At 37.0% G+C, this 18538-nt stretch overlaps 1 protein-coding gene across 2 annotated transcripts in view; it reads left to right on the top strand.

Moving 5' to 3' along the window:
* PRKG1 (protein kinase, cGMP-dependent, type I) overlaps window positions 1-18538 on the top strand; it is a 1522098-nt gene that overhangs the window by 1330787 nt on the left and 172773 nt on the right. For both annotated transcript variants that reach the window (XM_006880306.1, XM_006880307.1), the window contains exon 8: window positions 10192-10257. In XM_006880306.1, coding sequence (XP_006880368.1) covers window positions 10192-10257 — 66 coding nt within the window. The remainder of the gene's footprint in view (window positions 1-10191; window positions 10258-18538) is intronic.

Here is an 18538-nt window from a genome sequence, read left to right as displayed (position 1 = left end):
GCTTGGGAGTGTGGAGGGACAGCGCAGGAGGGGAAGGCCCTCTATGAGGTGTATTGATTCAGTGACTGGGATAATCAGGTGGGAGTGTCAGAGACAGTGCGATTGGCACAGGACAGAGCAGAGTTTAGGGCTGTTGTACATAGGGTCGCTGTGAGTGGCAAGTGACTCGATGACACATAACAACAACAGCATATACAAACATTGCATTTATTATTATAGGGATATGATATTTAATTATAAGAAACTATTATTTCAAGTGAATCTAATTATTTGTGGAAAAAATACTGTTTTAGCTGCTGAATATAAAATATCAACATGAAAATATTCATCTCCCAAACTGCTGTGTTGTGCAACACTTACATATTTAGAAAGTAGATTAAATTTGCACACTTTCATAATAATCCTTTTCCATCTAAAGACAATTGGACATTTTAACCACTGTTTGTAGAACCTAGATTAATTTCAGGAAACCATGCAGTGATTTCAGTCACCCCTTCACATGTGAAAGATGATACAGAATTTGGCTTGTTCTCAAGGTCACACAGTAACCTAGCAGTAGGAGAAGGAATAAGAGATTCACTGCTGACATGTTTCCAAGAGTGCTCTACAAGATAGAGCACAGTCCTATCTTAAAGGAACGTTAAGGACAATCTTTTGAAGCATGTGACAGTGAATCTATACCATCATTTCACACCTGGAACAGTTGAAGTTTACTGTTACATCAATTCCAGCCTATCTTTTTGAATGCTGCTTTTTCTTCTAATTTCAAGATAGGAACAATTGAAATTATTTTCAGCCCTGTGAAATAGAGATGAAACAAAAGATCAATGCATTATTGTGTTTCCTAAAAATTCTTATTACGCATGATATTCCCATGAATAATCGTGACAGGAGATTAATACTCTTACGTATAAACACAGGAGGAGATTGCCTATCTTTCTCACTGGTGCATTTGAAGCCACCACGAGGTGCCACTTTTGGGTTAGCAGCACAACTCTACCCCTAGGCCATCAGAGCACCCTATTTCCCCCCCATTTCTACTTATTTGTAAAGGTACTCAGTGCCTATACATGCCTATGAATAATCTGTCCATTGTCATCTTCTCCCTAAATGCAAATGTTGCTTCCATCAATCAGTTTAAGAATTACAAGCATCACTAATGGAAAAGTAAAACTAAACCCTAGACTTAATTAATAATCTATAATGTATGGATCAAGGAAGAGGAATAATAGAGTTACAAGGTAGATGTTGTGAGAGTTAGTGTGCCATTGCATTGAGTCACCTGTGACTCATAGCAATGAGATTTGAAGCCTGCCCAACCCTGAGCCGGTCTTGTAGACTCTGACACACTTAGTCCCATGGCCCAAGTGACTATGTCAGTCCATCTCATCTGGGGTCTTCCTCTACTGCACTATCCCTCCTCCCTTCTGAGGATGATATCCTTCTCCAAGGACTGGTCCCCCCTGGCCACATACCCAAAGTATGTGAGACAGAGCATCAAAATCTTAGCCTCCTTGGAGAAACTTGCTTTCATCCTCTCCAAGATAGACTTGTTTGTTTTTTTTCATGGTCCATAGCATGTTCAATACTCTTCTCCAGCATTATAACATTAAAGCATTGATTCTTCTTCTGTCATCCTTAGTCTTTGTCTTGCTCTGTGATGTATCACAAGTAATGCAAAGACCATAACCTTAATCAGGTACATTAGATTTGAGTAAATGAATGGAGCATTGATTTATTTACTGCACTTTTTATTTTTTTACCATTACTGCACTTTTGATTTTTAAAGTTTTAATAAGATAATATTTTTCTTTGCTATGTCACCTCCATTTAAATTAAATTGTCTATAATTCAGAAATAGAGCAAATAGGTCCCTAAGAAAACTATTATTGTATAATGCTAAATCAGTGCTTCTAAATTAATAATAATATTGTGTCAGGGACTAAATGAAAACCAGATCTTTTCCTCTTTCTGTAAAAATGTTTCTGGGAGACCTTTTTTCTTCAGTTTTAAAACTTTCCAAAGAGTTTAATATTTTAAGCCAAAATGTAGAGTCAATATCATTGCTAGCCTAATAAAAAAAGGGAAAATGAAGCTCAGGTCAATTCCAATGGTGATTCCTTGCCTCAACTTTACTGTAATGTGGGGAGAATTAGTTATAATTCCTAGATAGAGGAAAGAAATGCATCAGCCACATCTCAACATTCAGAGCCATTCAAATGTGGAAAATGAGACAAGTATGTATTACTGTTGAATCTCACTTCACTGAGATTTGTTTCACAGATATCTCAAAAGAAGCACACAGCATGGGGGGGGAAGGAAAGTAGCAATATATAGCTCAAAATTCCTTCTGCAATTTCTCACCTTTCTTAACACCTTCAAGCCTATGGTTTTTCCCTCAACTCTATGAAATAAGGCCATGATCCTCTTACTTGTTTGCTATGCATCTGAGAGCTACACAATGAATAAGGATGACAGAAGAATTATTAATGCCTTTGAATTGTGGTGCAGGAATAATATTGACCATACCATGGACTGTTGGCACAGGATAGAATAGCATTTAGGGCTTTTGTACATAGGGTCGCTATGAGTTGCAAGCGACTCAATGGCACATAACAACAGCAACATAATAAATTTATATCTATTGTCCCAGCTAATCTACTACTCAGAATATAATCACACAAAGTGAATATTTGTTTAAATAACTCTTGATCTATTATTAGTCATTGAATATAAAGCCACATACAGATTTTTAAGAACTCCGTACAGTGTTAACATTGATTATCTCATCAAAGATGATATGATATACTTTTTACTGGTTATTTCTTTGTATGTGGTATAATAGAAATCTTTTTTTCTTTACTTAGTTTTATTTTTCCATAATTAATATGCCAAAATCTTTCTTATGCAAAAAAATTATATTTAATCCTTAATTTTTTTTTCCATAAGAACACGGTAGTCTGTGTGGGTGAGGTGCCTTTGAAGTAGAACAGGGATGTATGGAAGATCCAGCTCTCTGTGCCGTCAGAAAGATGGTTAAGGACTGCCATACATTAAGAAACTGAACTCTAATGACATAATCTGCAGAGTTCCTCTGTTAACCCGAAGCCCACACATCTCTAGAGGTTTAAATCCAGCACCTGGTCAGAGACAGAAGGATGAGGAGTAGCTTTCCATTTGATTTATAGCTGTGGAAATCTGCTGGAGAGTTAGCTATCTATCAGACTAAGCTCAATGATAATATGAGAGAGAGAGAGACAGAGATACATGAAAGAAAGTTACCTACTTTTAGTAGAGAATTTGGAAAGACAAAGATTAGATCATAGAGCTCCTCAACCTCTAAATGAAAGGCTTAGAACTTACTTCTTAAACACTTGCTTTGCATAATTTTGTCTGCTAAAAGTAGGTATGATTACTGTTAAATTTTCAAATATGAATCCATATAAGAAAAAGATTGGGAAAGGCAGGGGGTAAAGTCAGGGAGATCAGTGAAGAAGTCAGAGTAGTGGTTCAAGGCAGAGATACTAATAGTCCAAAGTCAAGCAATGAAAGTGCAAATGGAAAGAAAGTATATAAGAAGTAAAAGTGGTACTTCTATGACCATGTAAACAAAGTGCTGATTGTGAGAGAAGAGTAAATTATAAATCTTCCCTCCCCCCCAGTGAGGTCAAGACAGTAATGCTGTTTACCATGATAATAGATCTAAGAAACACAGTAGCTTTAGAGTTAAGAGGAAACAATTCCTTATAATTGGAGGTTGTAATGGAACTCCCAGCAGAGGTGTCAAGTTAGAAATGAAAATGTAAAAGTCATTATTGTAAAACTAATAGCTGATGCCATAGGATCTTGTGAGATTTTCCTACTGAGGAAGATGCCAAACAATATTTTATTCTGTGGGGGTGGGGTGTAAGAATGCCTTTATTTTATCAAGCTATGGAAGAGCACTCAGGGAAATAAATCAAAAAGTTTGCATGAAACATAATTGAGAGACTTACTTAAACCTTAACGAAGGTGTTACAATAGGGTGAATGTATTCAAAGGGATTAAATGTTTCTTGCATTTAGAGGACTGTAGCATAATGGCATTGATGATAAGGCTGATGAAAAAAGATTGCCAACTCTGTTGTTTACTCTCTATTGGAAGTGATATGATTATTCACATATATTCATTTTCCAGTCTGTGAGCTCAACAGTGTCTGAGGTATAAATCATCTTTTAATAGCTTCATGACTAAGTAGGAAATAAAGCCAAGAATGACCTTTTTTTCTTAAAGAAAAGTTCTCAGGTCTAGGACCTAATTTTCCAACAGCTCAGTGAGATGTACTACACACTCGACAAATCTGGTTCCCAATTAATTCAATGCTGTGATTTCATTTCAAGTGGTTCTTTGGCGCTTTTCAGTCATATCAATTTTGAATATTCTACTTGTAGTAATATTGCCTTTGACTTTTTAAATGAAAAGGATTTGCTTTTTCTTCTATGAACCACATTTTAAGTGGGACATTAAGCTGTTGCACTTGGCAGAGAAGGACGAGCTCTTACCAACAGAGTGCAGTAAGCTCATAAACAATTATTGTCAGGTTCTGTGAAGGCTGGCACTGAGGGAGCCCTTGGACTCTGCTGGCAGCAGTCACATTGACCAGAGCTGAAAGGCAGAGTCTGAGCCCAGGCAACTACTTTGCTTGAACTATGTTCTTCCTTGGCTTCCTTTACGCTGTTTGTTCAGCTGAGATGTCAGTGCACCATCAAGCTCCCTAGTAGGCAGGAGACGGGATAGACTTACTTCAAGACAGGAAGAATCAATGTGAACACTTGCTATGGACTATTCGGACACGGACAGTGACTCCACTCTGGGATACAGCGATGATGAGGATTCCAGTGATGACGTTCAAAGAATCTCAGAGTTAGTGCACAGAAAACTGTTTGCAAATGCTTTTAGATATTTTCATGTTCTAAAATCACATTAAAAGGCACTTCTAGCTACTCTAAACAATGCTTAAACACAAGAAAATTACTAAACTGCCCAGTGCTCCTGTAATTAATCAGTAGCAAATCTGTCATATTTGTCAATGTGCCAAATAATTGCTCTGTTGACAGCAGTACATGTGTGTGAAATGTCATGTTGGAGTGAGCTAATTCATGTATAGAATAGGATGGATGTGAGATTTTTTGTGCATGTTAGATCAGGACTACAAAATAGGTACAGATACTTTTATTATTGAGACCTGGTATTCTCTTTCTTCAAAACCCATGTATACTAGGCAAAGTTTTTAATTGAATAGTTAGGGCTTGTTTTAAAATTCTAGTTCTCAAAATATCTGTGCTCTATGCTTTAAAAACAAAATTAAACTGGTAGATAGTCTGTGTACAAGTTATTATCATAACAGCTGTTAGGATAGAGGTAAGATAAAAGGACTTTGAATTATTAAGACCTCTCTTTTATATAACAAGGTAATATTTTATATCAAAATCCAAATGAAATCTGCTTTTAGATTAGTGCTGGGACCATAAAATGGAACAAACATATACAGTACGTCTGCAGTTTATATGCCAACACCTTAACAGCATACACATAATGACACTGAAATAGCAAAAAAGTTTGGTATTTAATTAACTTTTTTCCTATTCCTATTACAATAATGTATAACATTATCGTTGTTTTTGATTGTTGTTGAGTCAAGCTTGACTCATAGCAACCCTATGAACAAAAGACCTGAAGCCTTGGGAGCTCTTATGGTCTAGTGGTAAGAAGCTGCCCTGCAATCCAGAAGCCCTGAAGCCTTTTTGTAGCTATCGTTGTTTCTCAAAGTTCATAGAGTTTCTAGAGGCATGTGGTTTAGGAAGTGGATGTCACTCCTGTTTCCAACATTATTATTTTTTTTGAAAAATAGTAGTGTTGAAGCATAGTCACAAATGGTAATTATAATAAGTGAAAATCAAAATGGCTTATCTGATTGTTCATGGCTCAATAAATGGAAATTATCACCACTTACTTTTAATATGTTGTTTCCGCCCAGTATTATCTATTTGTTCTGTTTTAAATACATGCCACTTTGCAAGCAAGACATGAAGCCTGGTTCTAGACCAGTAGCTTGCCAATTTTTATTTTTAAAATAGCAATATTTTCAATGTTATGGCATAAATCACTCCTCTGACCCATGGCGTCCTCTATATAGAGCTTAAAATATCAAAGTACCTTATTTTTGTTGCAAAAAAATTGCATTCAGTTTTCAAAATAAATCTAGATAGGCCACAAAAGATTACATTTTAAAATATTGGAAATGTGATGAAAGTTTATAAATATTTGTGTAGAAAATAGAATCCTAATGAAGCATTATTTGGTCATGTATTACATTTTTTAAACTTCTGTGAGATATTTCTGTATTGTCAAAATAAATACCGATGAAAAGGAAAAACTAGTTTTAATGTATTTTCTGTAAGATTAAGAGAATTACTTGCTTGCTTATTTTTAAAACCAACCAATTTGTAATAATACATGTTACTATAAACAACCTCCTAAAGGGGGAAAAAAGTTCTTGTCAAAGAGGAGTACTTAGTACTACTCACATTTTTCTGTTTATTTTGTTCACCAAAAAGTCTGTCTCCATTAAAAGTCATAGTGGAGTTGGAAATATATGGCTCTTGTTTACTACATCTATGGAGCAGAAAGATCATCCCATTTTATTCCTGTATTGTCAAAATAAATACCAATGATGCTGTTTGTAATTGAATCAGAACTGACTCATAACTGACACTCCAGTGGGTTTTAAGAGGCTTTAAATTTTGCAAGAGATTACTCATCTTTCTCCCATAGCACAGCTGATAGATTTGAACTGCATACCTTATGGTTGATAACACAAGGCAAAGGTTCCACATTACAGACGTGATGATTATTGTGATGAGAAACTTAATAGTAAAAAATGGCATTAAATACACTCTACTTTCTGTTTGTTGAGCAGCATAATAGGAATAATGTTTATTATTTTGACTACATATTCAATACAGAACTATAATAGTGTAGGCTGGGGGGGGGAGAGTTGCACTGTTGCCTGAAGTCAATATGTATCTGGTGGTTTGAATCCATCAGTGGCTCTGCAGGAGAAAGACAGTATCCTCCTGTATGATTTACAACCTCTAAAAACCTTCTGGACGGTCGGTCACCTATGAGCTGGCTCTGACTTGATAAGAAAGAGCAAGGGAGAGAGAGAGAATGAGTAGGCACTTGTACTTTTCCCATTTTAAAGAGGAGGAAACTGGGAATTTTACAGGGTTTCTGAGTGGTGGAGTTGAGATGTAAAGCCAATATAACTTAGTCCAAATTCTGATCTTTGCTCTGCTGTCCCCAAACTCAAGACTATTATATTTATGCCATTCTTCCAGCACTCCCTTCCTAAGTGCTGCCTTGTGTCAGATACTGGAAAAAAATGAGAAGCAAAAGTAGACATGGTTGCTGCCATATGAGGAGATGGTTTAGTAGAGAAAAGTGGAGCCTGTAGTCAAACAGTCAAATAAAGGGGCCATTTTCACTGAGATGGGTTAAATGAGAGGTAACTAGGGTCATAAAATCAAATAAAGAGAACCTGACCCAATCAATTCAGGATGACATTCTAGGTTGAGGAGTTCTGAGGCTAAAATCTAAAGGATAAGCAAAGGTGAATTAGGCAGAGAGTTGAAGATGAGCTTCCTAGGTCCTGGGAAAGCATATAAGAACTCGGGACAAGAGGGATATATACTCAGTAATAGAAAGGAGTTCATTTAGCTTGAAGAGCAGAGAATGTGAGGAAAGTTGAGCGGCACTGGGAGAATGAGTGTGAGACGACAAACAACATCAAGAACAGCAGGAGATTCAAATTGGGAGTAGAGGCCCAAATACCTCAGAACAAGGAGGAATGGAGCGAGGGAGGAGGTTCTGTGTGTGGCATATGTTGAGTAAGATGGAGATGGAAGCGTGGCTAATTCACAGACAATGGATGAAAAGGATTCCGTCTCAGTTAAAAATGTTTGAAATTTCTGAAACTTTAAGTCTTCTTGCTAACTAGGGTGACTGAGTATAAAGACATTCAGGAAGTCAAATATTATGTGCTTTCACATCAGAACCAAATCATAGCTGACCTGCCAACGGGTTTTCAGAGTCTGTTACTCACATGGGAGGAGATTGCCCATGTTTCTCCCATAGAGAAGCTGGACACTTTGAACCATGTGACTTTAGGTTAGCAGCACAACTCCTTACCATTAAATCATCAGAGCTCCCTGAGGAAGCCTGGAGTAGTGGATAATAACATAGCAATATATTTGTGGGTATTAGTCAAAAAATCAAATTCAGTAATTGAAGTGATCAGATTTTGATCATATCAAAGTTAGATATTTTTATGAGATTATATGTATGATTTGTCTAGTCATTACAAGTTAAACAATGGAAAAATACTAAAATAGAAATTCATAATCAACTTCCAAAACTGTGGTAACAATAATTAGTATTAGCAATCTGATGGGTATTGCTGAATACACATTTTCATAGTTGTAGAACATATTTGTAAAAAAACATTTATATAGTTGTTGTTAGGTGCTATCAAGTTGTGTACAACTCCTAGTGACCCTAAGAACAAAAGATCTGCAACAATGAATGAATGGAAATCCAAGTTCTCTATAATATTTCATTAAAATTTCCATTAAAAAAATAAAGATCTGAAGCCTATCCTATCCTTATAATCTCTGACACACTCAAACCCATTGAAGCAGTCAGTGTGTTGATCAAACTGGTTGAGAGTCTTCACTCAGATTTATATAGTAGTAATCTCTGTCTCATATACTTGAGCATGTGGCCAGGAAGGACTGGTCCTTTGAGAAGGACATCATGCTTCGAAGGAAGGGTGGAGGGACCACACAGGAAAGGAAGACCTTGGATAAAATGGATTGACACAGTAACTGGGGTAATGAGAGTAAAGGTTTCGCAGATAGTGAGACTGGCTCAGTATAGGGCAGAGATATTGTACATACGGTTTCTGTCACAGGCAATTCAGTAACACATAACAATGACAACAACAACAACAATGCTTTAAATAAAGCATTTCCCCTACAAATTGCTCTGAAACTTGTTTTTTTCATTTTTTACTTAATGTATTACACCAAACAAAAGACTATAGAGTTACTGGCTTTTGTTAGTACATATTTTTGTAACTCATTCTTTTTAAAGATCACAAAATTTTCAGTGTCACAATTTGTTCATCTATTTGTACAGATTCTCTTTAGTAGCTTTTTGACTAACACATTTTCTATGTGTCTCTGTATCTGCCTCTCTTTTTGTGGTTCTGTCTGTCAGTTCCATGGGGTCTGAATTGGTTCACAGCTAACTTTCCATCGGGTTTCTGACCGCTATAAATTACAGGGAAGTAATTGCCCATCATTCTCCCATGGAAGGTGCTGGTAGATTCTAATCACCAGAGGGACTTGAACTTTGGGTTAGTGGTACAACTCACTAAGATGAATAGTGCAATAATATATTCTGTTTTACAATGAATTATTTACATACAGAAATCCTCCAAAATGGGATATATATTGCATGCATATTTCCAACTAACCTTTCAGCAAGATGACAGCAGAACATCTGAAGTTTTTCTGGGGAAGAATCTCTTCAGTTTTCCCAGTCTCTGAAGATTTTGTAAATTTGAAATGTGAGAGAAGGTTTTTCTATTTCTCTGACAGTGAGGCCAATAATATTTTTATGTCATAACTGATCATTGGAGATTTGTGTTTTATGATTCTTGGTTCACATTCTGTGATAATATTTTCACGATGTTCCTTTACTTTTTGTTGTTTCTTTGTAGAAGATCCAGGAGAATTCTTTCCCTCCAGGTCCTTTAAAAACCCCTGTAATCATGCTCATTACTGTCCTTATCATCATTCATTTAATTAATTCATTACCCAAGAGGATGCTATCCGATTTTACTGAAGGTGTTCAGGTGAAGATTCAAATTTGGAAGTTATAACCACTGGATTTGTGAGACAAATGACAAGAGGAAGGAGGTTTCTCAGAACAGAGAAATTTGAAGCATGAACAAAGCTTAAATTTAGAAGTGAATAAATGAGAATGGTTATAATTTGATATGTGGCCTGAATTAATGACAGTGAACACTCATATTTGATATTTGATGTTGTTTCACTTAAATCTTTCTCTCTTTTTTTTTATATACAGAGAAGATGTAAGAACAGCAAATGTAATTGCTGCAGAAGCTGTAACCTGCTTAGTGATTGACAGAGAGTAAGTACATGGCTTTATTACAACTGTTGCACAGTGATTTCAGTGACATGCACAAGTTTCTGGAATTAAAAATCATTTTATAGAACTATTAATATTTGTTCCATATAACTTCATTTTATCATGAATTCTATATTTTATTTTCATCCCTCATTCTCCCAGAAGTGACTGGCTCTGTGACAGTTTAGCTTTGTGATTTTTAACAAGGTTACTTAATCACATTGCACTTGACCTACGTTAGCTTGTTTGTAAAATGAAGATCCTGTATACAGTGTAGGGAGCTTCAGTAGCCTAGTGGTAAGAAGCTGTGGAGCAATCCCAAAGGCACACAGTTTGAATCCACCAGCTACTCCATGGGACAAGGATGAACAATTCCTTCCCATGTGATTTGCTGCATCTGAAAACCAGCTGAAGGGTCAACTGTGGGTTGATTCCTACTCAACAGCACACAACACCAACAATTTACACAATATAGGGATATTGGAATGATTAATGGAAATATGCGACTAAGGTTTTGACTAAATATTTTTATTAGTCAGTAGGCAATAAACCCATGTTAGCTATTTTTAAATTTAAATATTATTATGATTAAGTGTGTTTTCATGCTTCTTTCCTCTGTTCTACGCCTCACTTCCTGCAATAAGCAACAGTTTTAGACAGTGATTTGGGGTACCAATCAGTGTTTTCCCACTGGTGCCCTTCCTTTTATTTTATCTCCATTTTTGTTTAATACTCTCAAATGTGAGTTCTTTATTGTTTATGCTACAAATATTAGGTATTCAGCTCTCAAAGAGTACTGTATGCACACAAACTAGGAACCATTTTCCTCCTTGGGGTGCATATAGAAGATCTAAGGACCAAGCCCAAGGAAATAAACCCTAAATCATACTTTTACATGGTTTTTAGTGGAGCTGTTTCAGTTAGGATACCCGTTAGTCTCTATGCAGGGCATGAAATGGAGAGTCAGAGATGTTCAGACTACAGATACTGACTGGTTCAGGAGGAGACTGCCCCTCCTTCTCCAGCAGAGCATTTGGTGGATTTGAACAGATTACCTCTGGGATTGCAGTGCAACTTTTTGCCACTAGGCCAGCCACCAGAGCTCCCTGGTGTTTGGGTTTTGTTACTGTTGTTTTTGTTGTTGTTTTAGCTATAGAATCAAAAGTATATCCATCTATGAATATCTCCTAAGACAATATTCTTTACCTAATAGAAATAACAGTATCCTACTTATTTCTTCCTTATTCATCTAACATTGTACTGACGATACTAAAATTTTACAAGGGAGCTCTGGTGGCCTGGTGCTAAGAAGCTGTGCAGTCATCCCAAAGACATGTTGTTCGAATCCACCAGCTGCTCTGTGGGGAGAAGACAGACAATCTTTTCCAATTTGATCTACTGCTTCTGAAAACCCACTAGAGGGTCAGAACGCGTTGCTTCCAACTCAGTGGTAATTCACAACAACAACAGTTTGTGAAATTATTGTGCTAGGTTCTGAGGAAAGAAATGAAGGGACAGCATGTGTCTTTGCTTGGGATGTTATATTTTAATAAGAAAAAGCCACGTGCTTACAAAAATGTATCCTGCAAAGGAGAAGGTAAGAAGTATCCAGAATAAACTCTCATGCATGTCCAGAAAGGGTGATGACGAATCCTAACCACAGAGAATCAAGTTAAGTCTTCATGGGGAAAAATGATAGTTTTTGCTGGTTCTGAATATATGTTACTCTTAGGTTCCCTTGAGTTAGCTTCAGCTCTTAGAGATCTTGTGTACAATAGCAATAAAAATTTGCTTGTTCCTGTGCCATCTTTGCAATCTCTGCTGTGGACATATAGGAGGAGCAATAAAGAAAACAAATTAGCATGAATAACACAAAATCTTACAAACTTTCAACTGGCTAGAGTGAAATTTTGTGACAGAAGTAAGGAAATAAGTTTGAAAACATCTTGGAGCTGGTTGGCAGAAAATTATGAATATTGGGAGATGGGTAACCCAGAGTTTAATAGAGTAAAATGATGTTACTCCAACTATGAATTCAGTAGGTTAATTTAGCAATGAAAGAGGCTGAAGGCAGATTCTACTAGGACAATCTATATCTAATTGATGCTCATGAGAAAACTTACAGAGAGAATATATAAGAATGAAGAACTAAAATCAGAAGGCTTCAGCTAATATGTTATTGAACATACAGAGTCAAGAAGAGATTAGTGATGGAGTCATGACTAAGAAGACCAACAAGGATTGGATTGGATTGTAGATATGCTGTCCAGTTGGGACCCACTCATTGCAGACTGTCCAGCAGCTGTACATTGTACAGGAGGATATTGCCTATTTTCCTCCTATGGAGCAGCCAGTGGGTTTGAACTGCCCACCTATTGGTTGGAAGCCGATCCCCAGTAGGTTATCAGAGCTTCCTAAAAATGATTTTAGAAGAAGAAATGCTTTGGAAAGAATGATGGAATATGTATTGTACTCTGGATATGATGAATTTGACATCTAGTGTGGACATCCAAGAATAGGTACCTTGTAAGAGTTTTGAATATGGAACAGGAACCCTTATTAGAGATATAAACTTATCATTTTCCTGTGTAGATTTAAGAGATGAAGCACAAGACAGAATTACATAAAGAGTAGAGAAAAGAAAAAGACAAAAGTATAGAATTTAGGGTTCTTAAATTTAAGTGTCAGTGGAAGAAAAATTTGTAAAGAAAATTGAGAGGTTAGCAATTGGATTTTTATCCTATAAAATTTCAGAAAAACTTAAAGAAATTGCCAAGAAAAAAATGGGACAGTCAGCAGTGTTAAATGCTAGTGCAAAGCTGAGAGGTAGAGAGATAGAAGGCCAATATAGACTTAGTATCCAGAGGCTGGAATTAGTTTTAGTAAAGTGATGAGAATGGAATCCAGGTTGCAAAGAGGGACATTCTGAAGCTGAAGAGAACAGAAACTTTCAAGGAATTTTTGTACTCCTAGAGTCATTAAACAGTTTCATACAAGGAGAGGCAGGATGAGTGAAAGAAAATAGAGCTTAAGTATGGTTTGAAATCAAAGGCAAAGTGATTGTGGAGTGGGCAGGGAGGAAGTGACACCACTGAGCCCAAGGAGTTCTTCCTTCCAAACATTTGGTAAGAAAAGAGAACAGAGAAAGTAGAAGGGAGTCTGAGCCATTAGCAAGGTACTGGGAGGTTTCATGAGAATAGGAAGAAATAAAGATAGACATCTGGTCCATTAAGCAAATGAAATACTAAAGGGAATATTTAACAGAAATGAGACCTTTTCAGAGGTAGCAGCCGAGGATGAATGAAAATGGTTAATAAGATGAGGAAACATGGAATGATGGATGGCCTTCATCTGATCTCTATAAAATTAAAAAAAAAAAAACCCAAACAACTAACCCACTGCTGTGAAACCATGTCGAACTCATAGTAACCCACCATATGGTGTCAAGGCTTATAAAGCTGTATGGGAGAAGACTGCCCACCTGCCCACTTTTCTCCTGAAGAGGGGCATGTGGATAGACTTGAAGAAATCTCAAACCTGGTGAAAAAGAGAGTGAAGGTGGTGGTAGGAGTTTGAAGGGTTCCCGAGTGATTAGGGAGGTAATTAATCCATATAATATCTTCAGTGTGTTTTGCGCTGTATTCACCTGCATGGGATCTAAATTGGAAAATTAATGATGTTTTTTAGAGAATAGAAATAGAAAGTTATAAAAATTTAAAGATTTGGTAACATTGTATGCTACATTATAGACCTTGAAGAAAGAAAGTGCATGAGACCTTATGTTTCATCTAATTCAGTCACTTCATTTTTGTTAACTGAGGTTGCAAGAGATGGAGAAGCATCATATAGTGCCTTATCTTTGCCCTCTCCCTCATTTTATCTTTTCAAAATGAGGCATATACATTGTGCAATGGGAAGACCATGAGTATTGTCAAAACCTGAGTATTCCATTCCTGGTTGCATTGTTTTTATGATGCTGTGGGCACAGAACTTAAGTTTTACACACCCTGTCTGCAAAATGGGGTAATACCATGCATGCTATAAACGTACTGTGCAGATCAAACAATTTAACACAATGTAAGGTGTATTCTCAAAACAAGACAGGTAGTAAACATTTTGTGAATGCGCCCTTCTTTTTATAGAAGCCATTAGAATATCTTAAGTTTTAGGGCTTTTCTGATCTAATCAGAATAAGTCTACTTTGAATATTGAATTTAAATATAAATATGAAAAAGACAGATTGAGCAAAGGACTCAAGTGTTTTCCTCTAATCATAGGAGAGAAAGTTGGACTTTCCATCACATGTTGAATTCACAGCTGAAAAAGCTAAAATTTTTAAAAAATAACAAGCTCAAACTGTAACTTAAGGATTCTGTCAAAAGCCTTCTGCTGGTACCTAATTTATTGCCAATTAGAGGAGCACCAGGGCTTCATCCCGTGCAAGCAGATGGTAGACATTAGGACTGTCAACAAAAGGAGCCTCCTTGGAAAATTTACAAGCAAGGTACCTTGTTACATAAGTCAGTGATTAAGCTTTACCATTCCAGAGGGACAGCAAGAGAACATCATTGTAACTAATCTTGCATGTCAGAATTCAAAACAAGCAAAACAAAAACCCAACAAAACGTTATGGACAAACCAGAAGATGATAAACAAACGTGTGGTTCCCTCACAAAGTATAATCTGTGGATTTCTTTTCCCCAATCTAATCACCATCATCTTAATAAGGATCTGCAATGGTTCAGTAGTTTCAACATTTACATAAGTTGTAAAGAAAGAGTATTAGATAATTACCTAAAATATGTTTTTTCTGTTTTTAATTTTCTTTTTTATTATTAATTTGAGTAAACATTTACAGAGATTTTGGGCTTCCACTCATTCATTGTTGCACTATTCTCTCTACCCTCCTCCCAGTTTGTTCTTATCCAAATGCCACAGTGCTTGTCAAAGCCAGTTCTGATTAATCTTCTTTGTCAGTGTGTCCTTTGCCATTCCCTATCACACCTCCCTGAGAGAGACTTCACCCTGAGTCATAAGGAAAAGGGGATGGCGTATTCTCTTAGCTACTTCCTGCTGAAAAGGGACGCTGTGGGTTTCAGGGTGAAGATCTTCTCTCACTACTCTAAAGGGCCCCTTTGGCAGTAGGAAACACATAGACTATTATGGAGATTGATTTTGGAATTTAGATGCACTCTTATTGATTGTGCTTGGCCGTACATGTTCATATCCTTGAAGATGTATCATGGGGGTGTTGCAACCTAGAAGACACAAATTTGACTAACAAGTTATAAGTACATGAGTCCAAAAATTATGGAAAAGTAAAAGAAAAGATTCTTTCATTGTTTTACAAACTCTCCCCCAGGTCCCTTCCACCATGTAGCCCTCGCTCTAGTCTCCTGTGATGACAGAAATACCCAGTTATATCTCTCTTTTAAACGGTTCTCTCCCTCCTCTGTTTCAGTGCAGTATACATTATTGAACCCATCTTACTCAGTCTCTCCCCAACCCCAAGGACAGTCCCATTCTACAACAGTGGCATCATGTAATATTTGTCCTTTTGTGACTGGGATATTTCACTCAGCATAATGTTCTCCAGAGTCAACCATTTTGAATAATATTTCATGAGTTCCTTGTTTTTTAATGCAGCATAGTATTCCATTGTGCGAATATACCACAGCTTCTCTAGCCATTCGTTTGTTGATGGGCACTTAGGTTGTTTCCAACTCCTTGCTATTGTGAACAAAGCTGCAATAAACATGGGTGTGCATATATCTGCTTGGATGTCAGCTATGGTCTCTTCAGGGTATATTCCCAGTAGTGGAATTGCTGGATCAAATGGTATCTCTATTTGCAACTTTTTGAGAAAGCGCCATACTGCTTTCCACAGGGGTTGCACCATTTTACACTCCCACCAACAGTGAATCAGGGTTCCAGTTTCTCCACAACCTCGCCAGCATTTGTTGCTTGCTGTTCTGTTAAATTTTGCTATTTTGACTGGGGTGAAATGATATCTCATAGTTGTTTTAATTTGCATCTCTCTTAGGGCTAGGGATTTTGAGCATTTCTTCATGTGTTTGTTAGCCATCTGAATGTCGTCTTCGGTGAAGTGCCTGTTCATATCCCTTTTTTATTAAAAATATCTGGAGCTCTGGTGGCCTAGTGGCAAGAAGGTGTACTGCAATCCCAGAGATTCACAGTTCAAATCCACCAGATGTTCTGATGGAGAAGGAGGAACAATCGCCTTCTGTACTAGTCAGATCTGATTTGACGGTATACACACACACACACACACACAAAATAAAATAAAAACAATTTTAAAAAATCTTGAAATCTTCATTTGTAGATATAAACTAGAGAAATTTGCCACATTGACTTTGAAATACATAAAAAAAGAATAAAAATAAATTCAATATTATATTTGGTAATCACTTTCAAGGGAGATCTGGTAGTCTAGTTAGAGGTTACGAGTTGAAACCCCAAAGCAGGCAGTTCGAATCTGCCTGTGGCTCTGGAGGAAAAGGATGAGCAATCTCCTCCTGTGCTATGTCCAGTCTCTGAAAACCCTCTGCAGGGTCAGTTATCAGTTGGTTCTGACTTAACAGCTCATAACAAGAACAAATCAATCTTACATCTATTTCTTCATTGACCTACAAAGTTGCTTATGAAACTATATGCTTAAGCTGATTTTCTTTTTACATATTGACTATCATTCTAATACTTGCCAAAGATAGTATCTTCTAAGTACTAGGGACTCTTGAAAGAGTTCTATGTATTCCCTCCTCCACCCCCAGGAAATTAAGATCAAATTTTGATCCCTAACATTGTCCTTGGAGAACTGTGTACCAAGCTCTTCTCATACTGATTATGAATATGATAATATTTTATGCTAGGGGGTGAAAATCATGGCCTAATAGTTTTGCATATCCCTCCCACCTACCTGATGTCATGTCCCCTCTAACCAGGGACACAACCGATCTTGTGATCCAGCAAAAACAGCGATGACATCTGGCACAGCACCAAGGACAGTGTTCATTCATATTATTGATTGATTGGTACCTGTGCCATACTGCTTATTAGTAAGTTTGATGATTAACACTTGGTGATCTCAAGCTATAATGACTTTTCATCACAACTTGTTTTCAGATTTTTGTCTTAGCTGTCAAATTCACTGCTTTCATAAAATCATTTTGAAAGAGAACAATAGTAGAGTCTGCCTGACTGCTATGTGGGCGAGGTTTCTAGAGTATTCGGCATCAGATTCCTCCATATGATTCTTGAGACTATCCAGGAAACTAGGAGACACAGATAATATATTTGCAGAGCACAAATGGCAGATCCAAGGTCTGTGTCCTCACTGACATGTTGATCTTTTATCAGATCTTGGAATTATTGCATCAACAGAGAGGCCAGAGATCAGAAACTAGCCTAGATGAGGACACAAAGTGTACAGAGGCATAAAAATGAGATTAAAAAGGAGTGGTAAGCATCAAGTTGTAAGGCATTAGAAGCAGCAATCTAAAATATTATGATAGTTCTACAGATCAGGAAAGTCTGAGTGACTACTTAAATCATCCAGTTATAATTGTCTTATGTGCAATATGCTTATTCATATGATATATTGAAAGAAATGACAAGACTAGCCAGTTGGTTAATCATTGGGGGACAGCTCATACAAACAAGTTGGTCCCAAGGGCCACAGAAAACAGAATGCCAGATAAGGTATCAAAAGGAGTGGGCATGAAGGAAACTATCCCTAGATTTGTCAAAATGAGGATAATTACTGTTTGCAAAGTTAATCCTAGCTATTAAAACTAGGTACTTTTCACTGAGGCCCAAGCTAGACTTTTAAAATTTGACATTTACTCATCAGTCACAATTATACCTACTTTTTGCCAGATATTATGTTGGCGATGGATACAAAAAGATGCTGCCCTGGACGTGCTCACCAAGTTGTGCCAAGAAATCTGGAGAACGACCACTTGGCCAACTGACTGAAAGAGATCGATATTTGTTCCTATCCCAAAGAAGGTGACCCAACAGAATGTGGAAACTACAGAACAGTCTCACTGATTTCACATGCTAGCAAGATTTTACTGAAGATTATCCAAAAACGACTGGAACAGCACATCAACAGAGAACTGCCAGAAGTCCAGGCTGAGTTTAGAAGGGGTCGTGGTACTGGACATATTGTAGCTGATGTTAGCTGGATCTTGGCTGAAAGCAGGGAATACCAGAGGAATGTCTATCTGTGTTTCATTGACTATGCAAAGGCATTTGACTGTGT

Source organism: Elephantulus edwardii, unplaced genomic scaffold, assembly GCF_000299155.1.
Source record: "Elephantulus edwardii isolate Elephantulus edwardi_28Jun2011 unplaced genomic scaffold, EleEdw1.0 scaffold00007, whole genome shotgun sequence".
NCBI lineage: Eukaryota > Metazoa > Chordata > Mammalia > Macroscelidea > Macroscelididae > Elephantulus > Elephantulus edwardii.
This window is presented reverse-complemented; position numbering and strand designations above follow the sequence as displayed.